The sequence below is a fragment of the Asterias amurensis genome, chromosome 12 (genome assembly GCF_032118995.1).
Source record: "Asterias amurensis chromosome 12, ASM3211899v1".
Classification (NCBI taxonomy): Eukaryota; Metazoa; Echinodermata; class Asteroidea; order Forcipulatida; family Asteriidae; genus Asterias; species Asterias amurensis.
In genome coordinates, this window is record NC_092659.1 from 1,099,840 (window position 1) to 1,120,647 (window position 20,808).

Consider the following 20,808-nt stretch of genomic DNA (forward strand, 5'->3'; position numbering starts at 1 on the left):
ACCAATCAAATCACGTCTGTTTGCTTTGTATGAAATGTACGGACATCCGCGACGACGTTGTAGTTTTTATGAGCAGCACAAACATGTTTGTAGAGAATGAATGCATTTTGTTGTCATTGCTGTGAAAACATTTGTCATACTTTGGAAAGATCTTCTTTTTTGTCTTTTTTGATGCTGGTGGAAAAAAATACCTAAAATTTCAGGCAATGTATTCAAAATTATCTGCAGAGACTTGGTTTTATTAGCAGCTGGACTAGCCAGCGTAAACATGTTTGTGGAGAATTAATGCATTTTGTTGTCATTGCTTTAAAACTGAACACATTTTGTCTCACTTTGGAAAGGTCTTCTTTTGTGTCTTTTTAGGCGGAGGTGGAACAAAATTATCGAAATTGACGGCACTATATTTTGGAAATTATCTGCAGCATTGCAGTTTTAGTAGCAGCACAAACTACATGTAGCTAACACAAACATGTTGGTAGAGAATGAATACATTTTGTTTTCATTGCTTTAAAACTGAACACAATTTGTCATACTTTGAAAAAAGTATTCTTTGGTGTTTTTTTGCCGGGGGAGAAAAAATAAAAAATACCTGAAATTAACAACACAGTGTGGGGTTTTAATGTAATCAATATTGCTATTATTAGCTTAGCTGCATCAATGAATGGCAGCATTACTGTGTAGCTCAAAGCATAAGGATGGTATGACATTAAAATATGAAATCTCACAATATGAATGATTACTTCCCTACATAAAGTTGTGCATATTTTGTTCAGTTCTTGTGACTGCACTTTCATTCCTTTTAAAGCCATTATACACTTTCGGTAAACAGTATTGTCCAAGTCCCACACTTCGTGTATCACAACTTATATATAAAATAACAATCCTGTGGAAATTTAGGCTCAATCGGACATCGGAGTCGGGAGAAAATAACGGGAAAACCCACTCCTGTTTTCGCGCGTTTCGCCGTGTCATGACATGTGTTTATAACAAATCCGTAATTCTCGTTAACGAGAATTTATATTGTTTTACCGTTTTCTCAAAAAGTAAAGCATTTCATGGACTAATATTTCAAGAGAAGTCTTTCACCATTACCTTCTGTAAACCCTGTAAATTATTTGTAAATCTGTGAACTTTTTTTTTTTTTTCTGTACCGAAAGGGTCCAATGGCTTTAAGCAGCTCTATAAAATTGGGTCCAAGAGGTATCATAGGACATAACCCCTCGTCTCCATGGAAATTTCAGGTGTGTAAGTCAACACAAACTTTGAGATAAAAAAATCAACATTTATTTTCCCAGTTCAATCATGCCTTCAATCAAATTTTTGATTATATGGAGAAGAGGAATTGGTCAAAATAAATATTGGTTTTGTTCTGGAGTTTAATACAGGTAGTTTGTGAGTAAGAATATTCCAGAACCTTTGGGTACTATGGTCCTCAACAACAACCTTAAACACAGACCTGTATGTTTTGTTTTTGAAAGGGTAAGAACATCAAGGCATTTCTCTTTGGTAAAGGGCACTCTATATTGTAAATTTCTATTACAGAGCATTTCAAGGGCACCAAGGCATTGACCAGGGAGCATGGAAGCAATCGCCTCCATTGCCTCTGTGAAGTATCAGGCCTGCTAACAAATGTCCAGGGCCCAATTTCATAGAGCTGCTAAGCACACAAATGTGCTTAGCATGAAATTTCTTCCTTGATAAAAACAGGATTACCAACCAAATTTCCATTTGTTTCATATTGCTTGATACTGGTATTCAGCTGTTGTTTGCTTATCCTGAAAATCACGTGGATATTTGGTTGGTAATCCTGTTTTTATTAAGGAAGAAATTTCATGCTAAGCAAATTGTTTGTGCTTAGCAGCTCTATGAAATTGGGCCTAGGCCTGTATGCTTCGTTTTTGAAAGGGCAAGAAGGGCAACAAGGCATTTCCACCTTGGTAAAGGGCACCCAATGACATGAGAAAATTTTAAATTTCATACTGGAGCATTTCATGGGCACCAAGGCAATCAGGCGCATCAAGGCAATCGCCTTCCTTGCCTCCGTGTTGTATCATGCCTGCTAACAAATGCCCTACAAATGAGAATTAACTATACATACTCTTAGTAAACTTTGCGGGTACAACCATGTATTTAAGATTTCTTTTGAGGGAGTGTTAGCTTTGGAAAGAGCCGGTGTAGTCTCGAAATTTCGGACAGTATACTTGGCTCCTACAAATGAGCATCAAGAAGAGAGAAGAGTAGTCGCAGTAGTTTGACCACTAGACGCTCACTCAACCATCCACATCAACCTTTATACTCCCACAGAGTATACACTCAATCACTGCAGCGATACACTGCATGGCACAGCGACTAGACTGCGACATCCGTCCATCCAGGTGTTTCTACAAGTTGTGTGTAATCATTTGAACAAAATTCTTTACTGGCGCCGTAGGTACGTCATCAGACCAGGCATCTGTGTGTGTGTGTGGCAGGAAGACGCTATAGTCAAGTCTCGACTCTTCCTCCAGCCGAGCGATTCAAATAAAGTTTAGAAATGACCTTGAACTCTTGTCTAGATGTTGTATGTACATAGAAGTTTTTTTGTAATAAACCTTGTACGTCAATATCTATAGTACTTCTTCAAGTGTGTGATTTTTTTGCACAGTGTATAGGATACTTTTGTTTTTACCTTTTACACCGATGTGATTTAAGCACTGTATAATACTCAGTACTTTCTGAATGGGTTGTATGTAGTATTATAATTTTTTTTTTAAGGTGTGATAATTGGTTTTTAGAAAGAAAAAAAGGAACATTTTATCCAGTACAAGGGCTGAGCTACATTTTAATCCACATGTAGCTTTAACAGACTTTTCAGGCTATTTAACCAAATCTTCTCAAATGGCAAACAAATATGAATAGCATGCCTAACGTGAACAGGTGTATCGTACAAAATGCTAGAAACATATCGGTTTCTCCTCACCAAGTCAAAAACTATCATTTGTCGATCAATTTGCATGAAGTGCAGGTTTTGCCTCCAACTTTTCTCACTGAGTAGCCAGCAGGGCCTATTAGATACAGTTTCCCTTAGTCCACCAGCTTTTCCCAGAGTCCATATTTCATTTCAAATAGGGTTATTTTCCAACAATGAACTAGCCAGCTGGAACTCTTGGAGACAAACTGCTCCTCTGGTAGTTTTAGCATTTTGCCTTTGGACCACTGTTAAAGGGATCTATAACCTACCTTTTGTAGATAAAATTTTTGATTGGCCATGACGAGACAAGTTTCAGCCTCATTAGTCGGCAAGTTTTTGAGGAAAAAACGGTGAAAATCACAGAGCAATGTTTTTAGCAGAGTCGCGTAGTATCCATTGTACACGCTAAAAAAAGGGCGAATGTTCCTTTTTGTGAAATTGTTTTACTCATTTCACAAAATACAGCACCTCAGCAACTAATATTTTTAAAGGAGCTTTCTACATCATTATCTTTAAACTGTGTAGGTTTGTGTTTTGTGTCAGACAAAAAGAGTATGCACAAAACTTGTTAAGTTTTTATATTAAATGCTTCATGCGAACTTCCTCCTACGGTCCTAGTAGCTCGCACGTAGTTGCTATGTCAGATCATCCCTGAATAAGTGTAGGTTACAACAACCTGTACAGTCAGCCTACCTCGGCCAAAGATCTCATCTTTCTCATTTACATGCAGCATTTTTGTTTGTTTTTAACTGTAAACATTTTTTGGGGGTAATGTTTTTCAATTTGTTCAATTAAACTATGCCTATTGTTAGCTGTTCGTGCTAATTTGTGTAGATTCTTGACGTCAGTACATCTAGGCAGGGTTCAAACTTTTTTTAAACAAGCTGTAGTGTTAAAAAACAAACTAAATCACCAACTATTTGTATTTCTTTATCATCTTTCTTTGTATTTTTTAAGTAGTTGTACATTGCTTCACCTATTTTTTTTATAATTAATTTTTAGATATTGCCGAAAATCTTGAAGAATAACGCTGAATAGGAAAACACAATCTTTGTTTTTTCAAATTTTGGGGCATAACAACTGAAACATTTTCTTCAATATCAACATTACTTCAAAGTGAAATGTTTTTCAAAATGCTTTATACTTTCAAAAGCTGCTGTAGGCTTGTAACCAACAGTTTTTGTTACCATTAATTTTAAGACTGATTACCAACTGTACACCTTCCCTTTAATGGGTACAATTTCATGGTGTCTTCAACTCAGAAGGGTTGAACAACACAACATTCTGGACTAACTGGGTTAACCCAGATTCCCCACACTACCTGCGCAATCACTCAATCCTCACTTCCCTGGAATAAGCACGTACATACACGCAGACTTTTCCAGCCAATCCAGGAAATTTGTGAACGTAAGGACAACATTTTCTGCTTCTTTAAGAGTTGGCTATTTACTCACGGTCGGCTGGACCATGAAATTGGGTCTTTGGACGGTGCAAAGTTGCAGACGAAACGGAAAAAATTAGAGATCACTACTTTTTCGAATATCGCGGAACAATTTTGTCCAGCATGTTTGCATAGCAAAAAATATACACTGAACTTATTTTGTGCACACTGAATGCATATTTAGTAGCAAATGGTGATTTTTGAGTAGCAATGGATAAATTTTGTGTAGTATTTTGCTCTGCTCTACAAGGGAAATCACTCACTGTATATAAATTGTTTACTTTTATATTTACTGTCCACACCCTATTTATTATATTAAAAAAATGAAATGCAACAAACTTGTTTTCTTTCTGGGTCAATTTAGAGCTATTTCTCACCCATGCGTAAAAATAGCGACTCAGTTTAGTGATGATTGCGGAAGACTACGTGACAATCTGAAAAGGCGTACGTCTACCGCTCCCTTTGATCTCACCGCGCTATGAGGTAAGTCTGAAGAGAACACAATTATGCATCACTCGGACTTGATTAAGCATGCAGCTTTTAACCTTGTAGTATTGTAATGAACGCTTAAAGATGAACAAATTGGCAGGTTTTTTTTCAAAAAGAAAATTGCTGATGTATAGTTTGATGTCATCTTTAACCAAGGAGGATTATTTTGATCACAATTCTTGCCGTTTGGCTGAAGAGGAAAGAGGACAGAGAGGGGCTCTACTTTTAAATGCTAAATGGCTGATAAGTGTGATTTATGCCGATAATGCAGTACAAACACATTCCATCCGGCATCAGAAAAAAAAGTGTTTTATTCTGCTTTTTAATTTGTCCACAAAAACAATCAAACTTCTCACTAAAATATTTGAATTGAATTCGAGACCTCAGCTGAGGTCTCCAATTCAAGACATCTGCAAGCAAACGTGTGTGACAAGGGTGTTTTTTCTTCCATTATTCTCTCACAATTTCGAAGACCAATTGAGTCCAAATTTGTACAGGTTTGTTATTTTATGCATAATGTTAAGCGTGAACACTGGCCTTTGACAATTACCAAAGGTGTCCAGGGGTGGATTTCACAAAAGTAGTCCTAACTTAGGACTAGTCCTAGGCAATGCTGAGAGATAGGACTGGTCCTAAGTTAGGACCAGTAACTCACCCTAACTTAGGACTGGTCCTATCTCTTAGCATTGCCTAGGACTAGTCCTAAGTTAGGACAACCTTTGTGAAATCCACCCCAGTGTCTTTAAAGGAGAACCCCCAGTCCACAGGCTTTAGTATTCCCCAATCAAGACATTTTGCTTTCCCTTTCTTGTTTTGTCCTCAGTCTCTTGTTTTTGATTTTGATAGTCTGATTTTGCTTGTGTTTTAATGATTTCTATTGTGTGATTCTTAAATGTTTCAGTGCAATCACCTTTTTATATTGTATAATTATATTTTTATCGTTGGCAGGGGTCTGGTTTTACACATCTTTTGATGACAGTTTTATACTTTTGTTTTAGCCATGACAGCCCCTGTACAACTTGCAACTATTGTGTATGTCTAAAGATTTAAAATAAAATAAAAATAAAAATTGTTCTTGTTCATACATTTACAGTCTGCCTAAGTCGGGATAAATCCCTGGTGCTCTGAAAAGTACCTGTGCCCAATTTCATGGAGTTGCTTTTTAAGCACAAAATATTGCTTGAGGTTTTCTGCTAAGCAAAATTGGGCAGAATAACAGTCATAAATGTCACACGTAAAATTGTATTTTGGCTGGTAACCTTACCCTGGTAAGCATATTTTTGTTGTGCTGAGATGCCGTTTGGGGCTTTTAAAGCGGCTCTATCTTATTGAGCTCGGTGAAGGTACAGACTGCAGCAGGTCAGCAACTTTACTGGCCAGGGACTGCCCATAGCTGACTGAGCCTGAGCTTGCCCTCATGAATAATGCCATTTGCTTCGCTTGCTCCGCTGCCATACATGGTGGATACGCGTGGTCTACACACAAGTGCAGGCCAGGAAATCCATCTGAAAGGGCAAGGCCATTTTCATTTTTCAAAGGACACTTCCATTGGAAAATCTCAAAGTCAATGGAAAGCTTTTGAAGGGCACAAAGGCCAAGACCAGTGGAAACAGAGGTCATCCCTTCATTAAGCTTGGGCGATATCGATTTATTTTATTCACGATATATCGCCGACAATATATCGCGATATTTTCGATATAATCGCGATTAATGAAATTTGACATCATCAGTCTTAAAACTCCAAGTGAAAGTTGTAGAAGAGACAGTCCTAGTATAAGAGAGGTGTTCTAATGACCTATTCTTCTGGTTTTACTCCAAATCTATGGGGTATTAGCTAGCAAATACATCGCGATATTTAATCGATATATCGATATATCGCAATTATCGCGATTATCGCGATATATCGCGATATATCGCGATATATCGATATTTCGATTAAAACCAAATCCATCCAATATCGAAATCGTGTCCAAATTAATATCGCGATATTCGATAATATCGTGATATCGCCCAAGCTTACCCTTCATGACCTGCGTGTAATTCTTGACCTGAAGGTAGTGAATATTTTAAAATAACTTACCTCCATTGTTGCCCTTGTGCGATCAAGTCTGTCACTGCGCATCACATTGAAGTCTGGACAGGCCAGAGATGTATTGGTCCTGACGTCCAGTAGATGGCCATCAGTCAGATGACCATCCGCAACATTGAAATCACCATTCATTGTGGAATGTGGTATTACACATTTAACTGTAAATGTAAGAATAACAACTTTTACTTTAGAAACTGATTTTGCTAGACACACAGCTTTAAAGACAAAACAAAAAAACAAAATGGTTTGAATTATTTCCCTCCTAAAGTTTGGGAAGAATCACAGTGATAAAAACAGGGGGATAGGCCTACCCTAAATGAATGTTAATCATGTGTCGGGACTTCGGAAGTTTTTCTCAATTAATTCTTGCCTTGTAAACAAAAATTTCTGGTTTAGCGAAGATTTTGAACTGCAAGCCTTGCAGTCTTGTGGTCCCCCCACCCCCACCACCCCCTATTCGAGCCTGCAGACCTACAGTGGGAAGGAAGTTGTATTATTGATCACAATCCTACACCAACAAGATTAACAATACACTTCTGCACTCTGTCTAATAAAGATAAATGACAGGCAGAAATTCATCAAAAATCTCCAAAGTTTGGGTCCTAAAAATTCCACACACGTGTCTCTTTTTTTTCTTGTCTTTTCCCTCGGGGAGAAGTTTAAGAAAAACCAAATTATACCGATGAAAAGCACACCTCATAACACTAAGAACAGGTATCACTATTTCCAAAACGGCAATTTATTTTGAGTCCTTGAAGACAATTCTTTGCCTGAGAGATAGAAACTGTGAATCATCATCGAAGACGAAGCATGGAGAGAAAGAGAGAGAACGACATTTGTAGCTTCAAGGAAAGAAATTCACTCAAACATCATTGAGATACACCACATTTGTCACCTTTTCATCGCAAAAACATCCAACCCTTCTAGCAATCAGCTGCTTCAATTGAACTCAGTTACAAATGAGGAACACGTCTTGCATACTCCACAATGACGATGCTACAGGCACAGTTAGCTATGTTTAATGACAACACTCCAAGACTGCACTCTGGCGTATATGCACGGACGGTATGTGTCCTAGGCAAGGTAAAGTTTGTGCCCCAAAAATGTACCATTTAGGCCTTGATTTTAGTTATTGACAGTAGACTGAAATGAAACGTTGATCAAGAAAGTGTTTTCAAATTTAAAAATTACATTGTACTAGTTCTTAACACTAAATAGCACTTTTCACAATAACAATAGCTTTACTGCCATTGGTCCAATGACATTCCAATAATCTTTGTCAGCTGTCTAGCGTGTTTCTCTACTCCGAGTCTGCTGGCTTTTTCTAATGCAATATCAACCTCTACCAAGGAGAAGAGAAGTAATTATCTAACTCAAGAACACAAGTTTCACGACCAGGATTCGAACCCACACCAGATGCATTTTCCTCCCATGCCTTCAGAAATCGAGTCCAGTAATCAGTACACTAGACCATTAGACCATGGAGAATCCTACCTCCATGACTAGACCGCTCGGACATGTCATGTTTCTGGGCGCGCATACATTTAACTCGGAGCTTATCCCTCCTGACCTGCCGTCCATTTCACCAAACTCTTCCTACCTAACTTTGGATTAATCTTAGGACTTCACTTAGGACGAGTTAATTTCCGTATCCATAGATGTTATTATAGGGCGCATTGTGATGAATTGAACCCAACCTAGTCCTAAGTTAGGACGAGTTCAATATAGGATTAAGCATAGCATTTCAAGAAATCGGCTGCAGACCTCATTGATGAGTGTTTAGTACAAAGGAGCTGTTCAATGATTCTAGAAATTTCTATCGTCAAGATCAAGTTTATAAATTATTAATGTTGAAATGTAATACGCAATAATGAATTTTGAAATACTGTTTCTCTACGGTACGTGTACAAGAATGGTTTAAGTTTAAGTTAACTCAATAAATGCAAAAATATGCGAGTCATATAATATTTGATCATTTTTTATTTTATGCTGAGCCTCACATTTTAATACTCATCATAGACAAACTGCATGCTAATTAATAATAACAATTAATATTAAACCAATTATTCAACACAAAACGACAGCAAACAATATTTTCGCGTTTAAATGACGATTCGATCAATAAACATAACATATATGCCGTACCTTTTTCGAATACTATCCAATAAATCTTCTAAGAAAGAACTGGTTGCTTTTGGATAAATCTGAGGCGTTCATTTTCAAGAAATGTCACGTAGATTTTCAGCGATCAAAAACATGTTTATGTGACATGTTTACATTCGCAGCTAGTTTACATGGTATCCTGGTTACATACGTGTCAATGAACGAACATAATGTAGGAACCAGCGCTACATTTATTCGTGAATCTCAAGAGAGGGCGGTATGTAAAAAGGAGAGGAAAATAAACTGAACTATGGCGTGCCAAAGTTTAAGTAAGAAAGTATATAGAACAAAATCATGGACAAATCAAGTTTTCTTAGAGTGCACAATCCTAATCAAGTAAAAATGATTTTTTTAAATTGAAATACATAAATTATGTGTTGCCTTAGTTATTATTTTTGTAAGTACGACCCAAAACTAGTTTTTAATACTTTGAAATAACTGTTGTTCTTTTAGCACTCCATAATTTACTGATGCTTGCACGCTTTCTACACTACCACGTGTTTACAAGTTTTCAAAATGGCTGAAGTTGGTAAGTTCTGTGCTAAACCCTCCAGTAACTTTTAGAAAAAGTACCCGATAGATGAAAGAAGCATATTCAAACAGTGAATACATACCTCCCTAAGTATTTGTGTAACATTAATATTGTAGTTTTGAGATAAATCATATTAATAACCGTCCTGTTGGGAAAGTTAATTGTTGAGGGTGGAGGTGACGACCGGCCGTGTCTCCGTATGAAAATGAAAACGGTCAACTCGACTCAAAAATGTAATTGTCAGACAACTCGACCGTCGGACAACTCGACGGTCGGACAACTCGACGATGGAGTTTAGAATTTTCCTTTTATAAGTAATAATTAACTCCAAGTCAAATGAGATATTCCTTTTGTTTTGTTGGTAAAATTTTGTGGGAAAGTGGTGGCAGGGAGCGTGCGGGGTACAAAACTCTTCCACTAGGCAGTTTCATCAAGTTGATTTCACGTGTACCAAAACACACACACACACAGCCCCGAAAAAAAAGAACGAAATGTATTAAATCATAACTCACATTTTGTACAACTCACAACGGAAAAGTTTCCGTATGGCGCCACCACTTTTGCATTCGAAATAAAATAATATAGTATCTAATTTACCTGATTGATATATCCCTTTTTGTAAAAATGACTGAAAAAGTGGTGGCGCCATACGGAAAGTTATCCCTCACAACTATGAGACTTGACAGCAGGCAGGAGCTTTCTCTCCTCGTGCTTACATTTCAAAAAATTTTGAAATCGGATGAATAGTTTCGGAGATATTGTAAGAAATAGAGAGCAACGACATAAACCGGATGCTTGGCTTGCTTGTAGCGCCCATTCGTTTGTGCATGACGTCACCTTTGAACCCCGTGGACAACAGATTTCGGAAATCTTCGGAAAGAGCCGAAGACGGTTTTTTGCGATGAGGGAGCACATGTTTACACAAAATGAGATAACGATTACATCATCGTGTAGCCGATAAAATTCCGCACATGGTACATCTAGTCGCATAGCTTTTACCATGAAAACCTATTTTTGTTGGCGTTTTCCGTTTTTTGAATCGAGATTTCTTCCAGAGATAATTATCAAAATTGAATGCGACTTTGTCAGTGCTAATTCCCATACTTTTAAGATTAACTTGTGAAAATTTGGTGTAATTTGATTATATATTCTTCTCCCTCCGAGAGGTTTTGTTCAACCATTTCTTGCAAAGTTGTCCTAAATACGCACGTGTACATGTACGTCGCACAGTCTGCAAACCTCCCCATTGGTAGAGGGCGCTCGTCATATAGTGCGCCCTCTTTTGCCATAGGCTGTGCGTTAAACTTGGCCGTGGCCGATATGAAGAAAAACATAACAAATTGAACTTGAACACAGGTACGTTTTTTGCACGATCCACGCTCATTAAAAACGTTATATCTCTGCAACCAAACATCCGATTTCAAAATTTTAAATTGACTTTTACTCCTTATAGTACACCACAAAAATCACCTGCATGTAATTTCACTGAAACTGCTTACTTCCACATTTTTAAAATTTATGTGGGTTTGATTTTGAGGGCCGGCGCTGGACGAATCTCAAAACGAAAACAAAACATTAAACACCTTAAATTTGCCAGCTTGCCCTGATGTTTGCTTACCAGCTAAAGTAAAAAGCTAAGCTAATTGTCGTAGTTAACAAAGGTTCTGCATGAAAACAAGATTATTTTGTTAAGTGAAATTAAATCTTAAATTAAGATGTATTTTCTCTTTGACACAGACACTCCAAGCAAAAAGAGCAAGAAACAGAAGAAGCAGAAGGAGAACTCGTTAGGAGTAAGCTGAACTATTCAGAATCAAAGACGCTGCAATCAAGACTTTTGTTGTAGTTTTCTCCCCCCCCCCCCCCCCCATTTTAATCCCCTGACAGCTGTACAAATACAAGAGTGATGAAAGAAACCTTGTTGGGAATGTCCACTGGCACTATGATGATAACTCCCTCCAACCTATTTTATTTGATATAACAAAACTTTGCTATTCGGCTAGACTCGGCCTGATGAATTCTGCAATACTAGTTACATATGCCCTTACACTTAACAGGCCCGATGCTTCACTCACGGAAGCAACAGAGACAATTACTTCATGCACTCCAAACACTTCCAGAGCTGCCAAGTCTCCCTGATTCTGCTGGAAGTTTTCTGGAAAAAAAAATTAAAAATTGCATGTTCTGATAAAGAATTTTGAAATCTCCCTAATTGAGGAAACTTTTTCCTGGTTGATTGTAATTCTAGATGTCTCTTTGTAAGATGCAAAAGTTGGCAGAGCTCCACACTGCCTTGGTGCACCTTGAAATGTTCTCATAGAGATTTTCCTCATAGTCATAAATAACCTTAGCCGTAGAGGTACTCTTTACCAAGGGGAAAACGACTTAGTGCCGCTGCCCTTTCTAAAACAATGCATCAGGCTTGTGCTTTTTTACTGTGATTTGATACTAATCGTCTATCAATATTAAAAAAAAAAAAAAAAACATTTGGGGTTTGTAGCTATAGGTGGGTCAAACCAATTTCAAAGAAAGTATAAAATAAACAACAATTAAACATTGATAACTCTCAATGGGCCCTTGCACTTAAATTCTTTTGTTTACAACAATTTTTTTCAGGATCTCCAACATCAATCAGATTTCCTGATCCAGCCTGATTCAAAGGTTGCCAAACTAGATACTGCCCAATGGCCGCTACTCCTGAAGAACTTTGACAAGTTGAATATCCGAACTGGTCACTACACACCACTACCCAATGGCTGCTCACCGCTTAAGAGAGACTTCAAGGATTATGTCTCGTAAGTTGCTCCATAAGAAATTTTAAAAAAGCGAAACAATTTTAAGGTACTATATAGAATCGGTAGTGCTGACAAAAAAGGTGCTGACAGTGTTTCATGTTTTAAAAAGGGAAATAGATTAAAGGTTCTATATAGGATCAGTTGAGCTGACAAAAAATTGCAGATGGTGTTCATGTTTTCTGTGATCAACCATGTTAAGGATTTGGGTACTTTTTCACAATGTCCATAGATTTACATTAAACTTACAGGGTTTGAAGATAATGGTAGTGGAAAGCTTCCCTTCAAATATTACTTACTGAGGTGCTGTAGTTTTTAATAACTGAGTAAAACGATGTCATGAAAACACGTTTGTAAATGCTTAAAATAATTTTCGTCTCATGAGACGAAAATTATTTTCATGACATTGTTTTACTCATTTCTCAAAAACTACAGCACCTCAGCACATAATATTTTCAGGGAAGCTTTCTACTATCGATGTATTCAAACTGTGTGAGTTTAGTGTAAATCTGTGGACATCGTGTTTTTAGTCCTACAAAAAGTACATACACCCTTTAAATCTGTTGTGTGAGGCAGAAGAAAATAGTGGAAAAGAATCGCTGGACTTGTCCAGTCGTGAGTTCACTGGCCCAACACCGAAATCACCTTAAGCCTCATGGCCTGTGGTCAAGTGTAAAGAAATCAATCCATTAAATAGTGAAATGACAAGCTAACTGGCTTGGCTGGCCAGTCACAAAAGGGCAAACCCTGTTAACAAATTTTATATTTTTCTTCTCGCTTTTCAGGAGTGGATTTATCAATTTGGACAAACCGTCCAACCCTTCATCTCACGAGGTTGTTTCATGGATTAAGAGAATCCTACGAGTAGACAAGACGGGTCATAGTGGAACCCTTGACCCCAAGGTCACCGGGTGTTTAATTGTCTGTATCTCCAGAGCGACCAGACTCGTCAAATCACAGCAGAGTGCCGGTAAGTCTGGTTCCAAACATTCAAGCAATGTCTCATTGTAGTAGATTGTTTCCTGTGTTCCACTGACCATTATATGTTTCAAACAATTCTGTGAGAAGTGAGACCAGGGCCCAATTTCATAGCGCTGCTTAACGGTAAGAAAATTTGCGTGCTTACTGTAGCAGAAAAGTTTGCTTAAACCTTAGCGTATTTCACAGGTTAGCAGAAAAATTAGGCGGCCATAATGGGTGTTTACCGTGGATTTGCATTGTGACTTCTTTTCTTCAACATTTGTCCCTTCACGGCCCAATTTCATGGCCATGCTTATTGCAGAAGTTATTTTGCCCTGCTGCGCTTATGTCGCCCTGTAAAGCACATGATTCTATGGGCTGTAAGCAGGTTTGGTTTTGTCTTGATCTGAGTAATATCAAAAAGAAGATTTCAATTTTCAACACCATGGTAAATGTGTTAGCAGATACTATTTGTCTGAAGAAGTAACTATTAAATGTGTAAGAATCTCTTTAAGGAGGAGTGTTGGCTCTAAGAAGACCCGATGTGGTCTCAATGTTTTTGAACAGTATACTCTGCTCATCTTCAGGAGAATGCTGATGCTGATGAGGTCTTAATCCAGTCAAATTTTCTTCTGAAGACCTAGGCCCAATTTCATAGCGGTGCTAAGCACAAAAATTTGCTTAGCATGAAATTTCTTCCCTGATAAAAACAGATTACTAACCAAATTTCCATTTGTTGCATATTGCTTGTTACTTGTACTCGGCTGTTGTTTGCTTATCCTTAAAATCACGTGAAAATTTGGTTGGTAATCCTGTTTTAATGGTGGAAGAAATTCCATGCTAAGCAAATTTTTGTGCTTAGCAGCTCTATGAAATTGGGCCCAGCTCTTTTCAGAGCCAACACTCCTCCCAAAAGAGATTCAGCCATACCTGCAAGTTTACTACTTAAAGTTTATTTCTCATTTTCCACACCATGCAAATATTTGTCTTATAATGCACTTTGTGTCAATCTCACACCTATTATTTCTTCATCTTGTACTAGGTAAGGAGTATGTATGCATAGTAAGATTACACAGTGCCATTGAGAGTCAAGCACCATTGGCCAGGGTAAGGCCTACATTACAAATTTATTTCTACTACCCCCTTAACCCAGTTATCCCATATCTGAGGTGAGGGATATTCTACTCAACACCCATAACTACCCCCTTAACCCAGTTATCCCATATCTGAGGTGAGGGATATTCTATTCAACACCCATTAATTCATCCTTAACTCAGTTACCCCATATCTGAGGTGAGGGATATTCTACTCAACACCCATAACTACCCCCTTAACCCAGTTATCCCATATCTGAGGTGAGGGATATTCTAGTTAACACCCATTAATTCACCCTTAACCCAGTTATCCCATATCTGAGGTGAGGGATATTCTAGTTAACACCCATTAATTCACCCTTAACCCAGTTATCCCGTGTCTGAGGTGAGGGATAGTCTACAGTAAACACCCATTAGTTCACCCTTAACCCAGTTATCCAGTATCTGAGGTGAGGAACTGTCCACATTCAACACGAATAACTACCCCCTTAACCCAGTTATCCCGTATCTGAGGTGAGGGATAGTCTACAGTCAACACCCATTATTACCCCCTTAACCCAGTTATCCCATATCTGGTTGAGGGACGGTCTACATTGAACACTCGATACCTTACCCCAGTTATCTCATATCTGGTTGAGGGAAAGTCTATAATCAACATTATACCCCCTTACCCAGTTATCCCGTATCTGAGGTGAGGGCAGTCTACATTCAGCAAATTGCTACCCTCCTTAACCCAGTTATCCTATAATTGAAGTAAGACTAGTCCTACATTTACCACAGTCTTCCCTTAATCCCATGTTATCAATACCTTCTTAACCTTGTCCTATTACTGGGGTTCGCAAAGGTCTATATAAAATATTTAGAGGGAAAGGCGATATATCCTATGTTATTAACCCAGTTTATCCCAGTTAACCCATAACGTGAGTTGAGAGAAGACCTTCATTTCCCTCTGAACCCTGAACCCATTTCATGTACTTGTTCACAAATCTGGATGAAATATCTACCTTCACTGGTTAACAACATAAGTTGATGTTATTACATTGCAGGCTCTTGAGAAGTTAACTGGTGCCCTGTTTCAGCGGCCGCCCCTCATTTCAGCTGTGAAACGTCAGCTAAGAGTGCGAACAGTCTACGAGAATAAACTCATCGAATACGACGACAACAGACATTTAGGTAAAGTATTCAGAACAGCAATGGACCGATCCATTAAGCTCCGCCCCATTGCGTATCGATCAATCACTATGTAACGAAGGTCGACAAATAAGGTCCGACATGCGTGCGCGTATGCTTGACGCGCGCGGCAGATTGTGCAGAAAGGCATTGGAGAGGCTCACGTGTTCTTGCTCACACTTGCGTTGTGGGCAGAGCCTAATGGATCGGTCTATTAGATAAGAGAACAATTTACAGTTGACTTTCATTTTATCTCTCTTGATAATTTTGCCGTTGTATGTCAGCATTATACTCTATATATATTACTAACAAAGTATCAAAGCAAGCTGTGGCAAAGTTTACTTAATAAAATGAATTATGGTGACAAAAACCTATCTATGACCCTACCTTTAACGATCTTGTTGTGTTATCTTACAGGTATCTTCTGGTTGAAATGTGAAGCAGGTACCTACGTGAGAACCCTGTGTGTTCATCTAGGTCTGCTTCTAGGCGTAGGAGCTCAGATGGCAGAGCTGAGAAGAGTCAGATCTGGTATTCAGTCAGAAAGGGTACGAGAAATATGAATAAGATTTGTGGGACAGGCATGATGTTCTACCTAATTTAGTCTGCTTTACTTTTTTTGTTTCCTCTCCGAAAAACAATCAAAATTGTTATTGATGTGCCTGAAAAGTGCCTATTGTACTCAATAAAAAGGACCAATGACCGTGCCTATTTTTAGTCCAGCGTAATCCTAACCATCTGGATCTGGATCAATATTTTCAATGCTCTAATTTGAGCCAAATGAGAGGAGAACATGAGGGAGGAATGCTCCTTAGAATTATTCCAGGGAAAACCTTTGCAGTCAAGTAGGGAATGAAAACCGAGTCCACAAGTGCCCCTGTAGGATTTGAACCAGGATCCTAAAGGTTTATGATAATCACAAAGATGAGGAGTGGCCTATTAGAACGTGATTGTATTTCTTTTGTCGTTGGTAAATCAGTAACATTAATGAAACCTCTTACAATTGTTGTATTTCTTCAGGATTTACTAGTAACGATGCATGACGTCTTAGATGCTCAATGGATTTATGATAATCACAAAGATGAGGAGTACATGAGACGAGTCGTTAAACCTTTAGAAGCTCTCCTCACTGGACATAAGAGAATCGTTCTTAAAGATAGCGCCGTAAGTACTACATGGATTAAGTTAAGACAGAAAGCCTTTCTGCCGATTCTGGTTCTCCCCATACACAAGCAAGTGTATCTTGCCGAAACTTGTGAATTGTGGGATGATCTGCGCGATTTGAGGGACAGTATGCGAGAGTTGAGGGTCATTGGTCGATGCGTAAAATAACAACATGGAGTTTTGGGGTGTTTTTTCCAAGACTAAACCATTTAGAATGCCCCAGATTGCACATAGGGGCTTTCAAAACTGGAAGATAAACATCAAGTGAAATGCATTCAGCACTGGCCTTCAAAATATTTGGTACATAATCAGAATGATACCCCGCAACCCCCCACCCCCCCCCCCCCCCAGTAATTTAAATTTTTGGAATAGACTTGTGCCATTGAAAATTTAAATACAGGTACAAAGTTATGTGTGCTGGTTTACTACATCCTTTTAATTTATTTTCTGATAACCGCCCTCAAATTTCACCTTTGAGAGGACTTTGTCATTTTCATTAAATACTTAATTTAAGTATTGTGTTTTCGATACTCTTGTAGATAAACGCCATCTGCTATGGAGCTAAAGTCATGCTGCCAGGAGTCTTGCGATTTGAAGATGGCATCGAGGTTAACGCAGAAATCGTCATAGTAACCACCAAAGGAGAAGCTGTAGCTCTGGCCGTTGCCCTCATGACAACGGCTGTTATGGCAACCTGTGATCATGGTATCGTCGCTAAGCTGAAGAGAGTCATCATGGAGAGGGACACGTACCCGCGGAAGTGGGGACTAGGAGCAGTGGTAAGTTTTGTCAAAGTTCTCTTTTACTTGAAGATCTTCCTCAACACTCGCGCCAACTAGAATCCTTTTCAACTTTCAAATCGTCACTCGTAACTGATCTTTTTAATACTCGTTATTCTGTTTAATTGTTGATTGCGCCATAAGCATCACGCCTGACAGATTTACAAAATTTTCTTCTACTTCTAGCTAAAGAATAGTATTTTTACTTTTTCAAGAAAGCAAACTTAATATCTTTGCATCATTTGTGATTCGCATACTCTTTTACAGCATTGATTGATAATCATTGAATAACTGCTTTAAGTAAATTGTCAGTGAGGAGCCATTTAATTCAGGATTGGCTTGTTATTGTTTTGAGAGATTAAAGAAACATCGTTATTTGTAAAACTCAGTATTTTGTGAAAAAGTTGAAACGCCATCCTAACATTTTAAGCTGAAGTTTTATTTTTACAAAAGTTTTCACTTTAACCCTTTTTTCAATTCTTCTCTCCAGGCCAGTAAGAAGAAGATGATGATAAAAGAAGGGAAGTTAGACAAACATGGAAAGCCAACAGGAACGACACCGGCAGATTGGAAGAACTCATACCAAGACTTCAAGTAAGATGCATTCCAATTCTCAGGTTTTTCAAGTCTTTTTCTGTATTATTTGAAGATGACATTTTCAGAACATATTGAATTCTTAAACTTTAAAACCATTTGAGTTGTTAGCATGATTTATCCAAACGAATCTTTGAGTCTTCAAACTTTCTGGAAAAAGAAAAGCAGTCACCAAAAGGGATAAATAAACAGTCCGTATGGTGTCCAAACATGTTTTGCAGTTCTAGTGATGCACTGAGTAAAATCTCCTGATCTCTAACATGTGAGAGGATCTGGCTATAGAATAAGGGAGCCCCAAGCTCGTTAGCCATTTTCAAGAATTTTGACATTGTCAAAGTCTTCCCTGTACAAAAGGTCTTACAATCCATTTTAAGTTCTCTTTCTTTCTCTAATAAACTTTCACAACTTCAATAAAATCATTGTTGGTTTCCTTTTTCCATCAGTGCCAAAAAGACACCAGCCAAAGAGGAGGACGACCCAGCAAGCCCCGTCTTAGAAACTCCAGCCAAGAAACGCAAACGTCAAGACAGTGCCAAAAGTACCAGCAGTGGCACCAGCTCAGTAGGGTCGCCCGTAGCGATGGCCATAGATACTCCAAATACCAAGGAAGAGAAGAAGAGATTGAAGAAAGAGAAGAAGGAGAAGAAGAAACGTGAGAAGGCAGAGAAGAAAATCAAGAGGGAGGCATCAAGTGAGGAGGAGGAGGAAGAAGAAGAGATGGTAAGATATAAGATCAACGAGTTCTTATAAAGCGCATTACACAATAACCGTCTCAATGCGCTTAACATTAGTGCTGTGGTCATTGGGCAAATCACATTCCTTTAATCTTTCTCAGGTCTAAGAAGAAGCTTTCAAGGTACTAAAAAAAGTTTGTAAAAATCAAACTTTGAACACAAGCTATTGAAAATCTTGCTGGAGTAATTTTGTCTTTATTGACCCCAAAAAATATTAATCTTAAAGACGTGGAAAGTAAGACAGCCATAATAGACATGTTGGTGTTTTTGTAATAAGTTTTGGAATAGAAAATTTGCTTGAATCAAACTCTTTATCCTTAATAATAATTTGTTTGTATTATTTTAAAACTTTAATTTTATTCTCTATTTTTTGTTCTTCCTTTTTAATGCAGGTCGTATCATCTGAGAAGAAGAAGAAAAAGAAGAAGAAAGACAAGAAGTAGATGCTATGCTTTAAACTTACTCCGTGGCAGAGAGTTGCAGCCATGTTTTCTTCTGATTATTTTGAGAATTTTTAAAACTGATCAATTCGAAACAGAAAATTCTATTTTTTAAAATGATATTTTGTTGCTGATCATGACCTCAAATGTATTCTTGGCGTTAGTTTGTTTGTGGAAGTGCTCCAATAATTTGGCACAATGATGTGGTCCTTGGATGGCAGGTGACAGGAATTTTCTGTGGCCTAGACAGTACCCGATGCTCCCTAAACTATTTCATTCAACCAAGTTGAAATTCAGCAGTTCAGAAAAAGAACCTTTCCAAGTTGTGTATGAATCTTTCAATTTTTTTATCACAATTTGTAGTAATTCCTTTGATTTCATTGTAAAGGAGAAACATTTTATTTTGTCATGACAACCAAAATAAATCATGTTTTCCATTTTGTATTCGTTATGGCATTGTAAATATTTATGTTTTGTAATCTCGTATTAGCGAACCTGCAGGTTTAATCATTAATACATTTTCTTTGAAGGAACTGGCTGTTTCAAAATGCTTACCATTAAAATGACCAGGTCTCAATTAAACTAAAGAGCTATCATTGTTAGAAAAATTCTGCTAATGTGTGTCCATTACCAGGTTTTTCCTGTTAAAATTAAGATGAGGTTGGTTACCCGCTGTCAACTCCCTAATCTTGGGCGTCTTATATTCTCAAACTGTTTTAGTTTTTTGCTGATTTCTCAACAAATAGACACAGAGTTCAGGCAAAACTTTCACTGGTGAATTTTATTGTATCTTTATTGAAAATTTTGCTTATAAATGAGAAATACGTTGAAACAATATTCGACCCTGCTTTTAAGTTGTATCAGTTTATCTGAAGTAAAAAATTTAATATCTTTTTCTTTTTTCAAAGTTTCTCGTTTAGTACTATTACATGTTTTATTACTTTTTAATTGAATTTTTAGGGTCATAATTAAACCTACAACTGTGAATTCTGATTGACAAAAGAATTTATTTGATGTGGCCAATTTCAACTTCTCATAATTATAATTGGATCATTTCCATAATCCAATTCTACTTTTTATTTTGAAGAAATAAAACATTGTACATAACAAACAAAAGCTGCAAGATTCATTTTGTGTGATTCGTTTTTGTAAACTCTTTCTCAGAACTTGTTTTGTATATCTTATTGGTGTTCAACTTTATGGGTGGGTCGGGTGCCTTTAATGGATTATTGGGTGGTTTTTTTTCATTGTAGGGCAAAATGTGGTTTCAAATCTATGAAATGATGTGGGCCATTCAGAATGAAGAATTATTCGAATTATTCTGTGAACTGGAGATGGTGTTTTCTATTATTTTTAACAACTACTAGCGGGTTTCAATGTACAATACACATCGTACCCCGTATCCACTACGCAGAGT

The 20,808-nt window shown here is 37.7% G+C and overlaps 2 protein-coding genes across 4 annotated transcripts in view; one reads left to right on the forward strand and one right to left on the reverse strand.

The window, feature by feature from the left end:
* LOC139945037 (uncharacterized) overlaps positions 1-9,386 on the reverse strand; it is a 95,918-nt gene extending 86,532 nt beyond the window's left edge. Inside the window, exons 1-2 of one of the 3 annotated variants that reach the window (XM_071942289.1) lie at positions 9,115-9,386; positions 6,961-7,127 (exon numbers count right to left, since the gene is read on the reverse strand). In XM_071942289.1, coding sequence (XP_071798390.1) covers positions 6,961-7,101 — 141 coding nt within the window. In that variant the 5' untranslated portion in view covers positions 7,102-7,127; positions 9,115-9,386. The remainder of the gene's footprint in view (positions 1-6,960; positions 7,128-9,114) is intronic. The other 2 variants (XM_071942288.1, XM_071942291.1) reach the window with 2 other exon arrangements.
* A 238-nt stretch (positions 9,387-9,624) lies between these two features.
* On the forward strand, positions 9,625-20,474 carry LOC139945040 (H/ACA ribonucleoprotein complex subunit DKC1-like). Its single transcript, XM_071942293.1, has 12 exons — positions 9,625-9,661; positions 11,402-11,457; positions 12,281-12,459; positions 13,242-13,426; positions 14,459-14,523; positions 15,557-15,683; positions 16,098-16,228; positions 16,701-16,844; positions 17,384-17,623; positions 18,114-18,217; positions 18,661-18,937; positions 19,344-20,474. Exons 1-12 carry the CDS (start codon positions 9,649-9,651, stop codon positions 19,392-19,394), a joined length of 1,572 nt encoding a protein of 523 aa, XP_071798394.1. The 5' UTR covers positions 9,625-9,648; the 3' UTR covers positions 19,395-20,474.
* The last annotated feature ends 334 nt before the right edge of the window (positions 20,475-20,808 follow it).

What these genes read in the sequence shown, in the direction of transcription:
- LOC139945040 (XM_071942293.1), top strand. An exon ending in CGACGACAACAGACATTTAG is followed by an intron (nt 15,684 to 16,097) that starts GTAAAGTATTCA and finishes GTTATCTTACAG; the next exon opens with GTATCTTCTGGTTGAAATGT. An exon ending in TCGTTCTTAAAGATAGCGCC is followed by an intron (nt 16,845 to 17,383) that starts GTAAGTACTACA and finishes ATACTCTTGTAG; the next exon opens with ATAAACGCCATCTGCTATGG.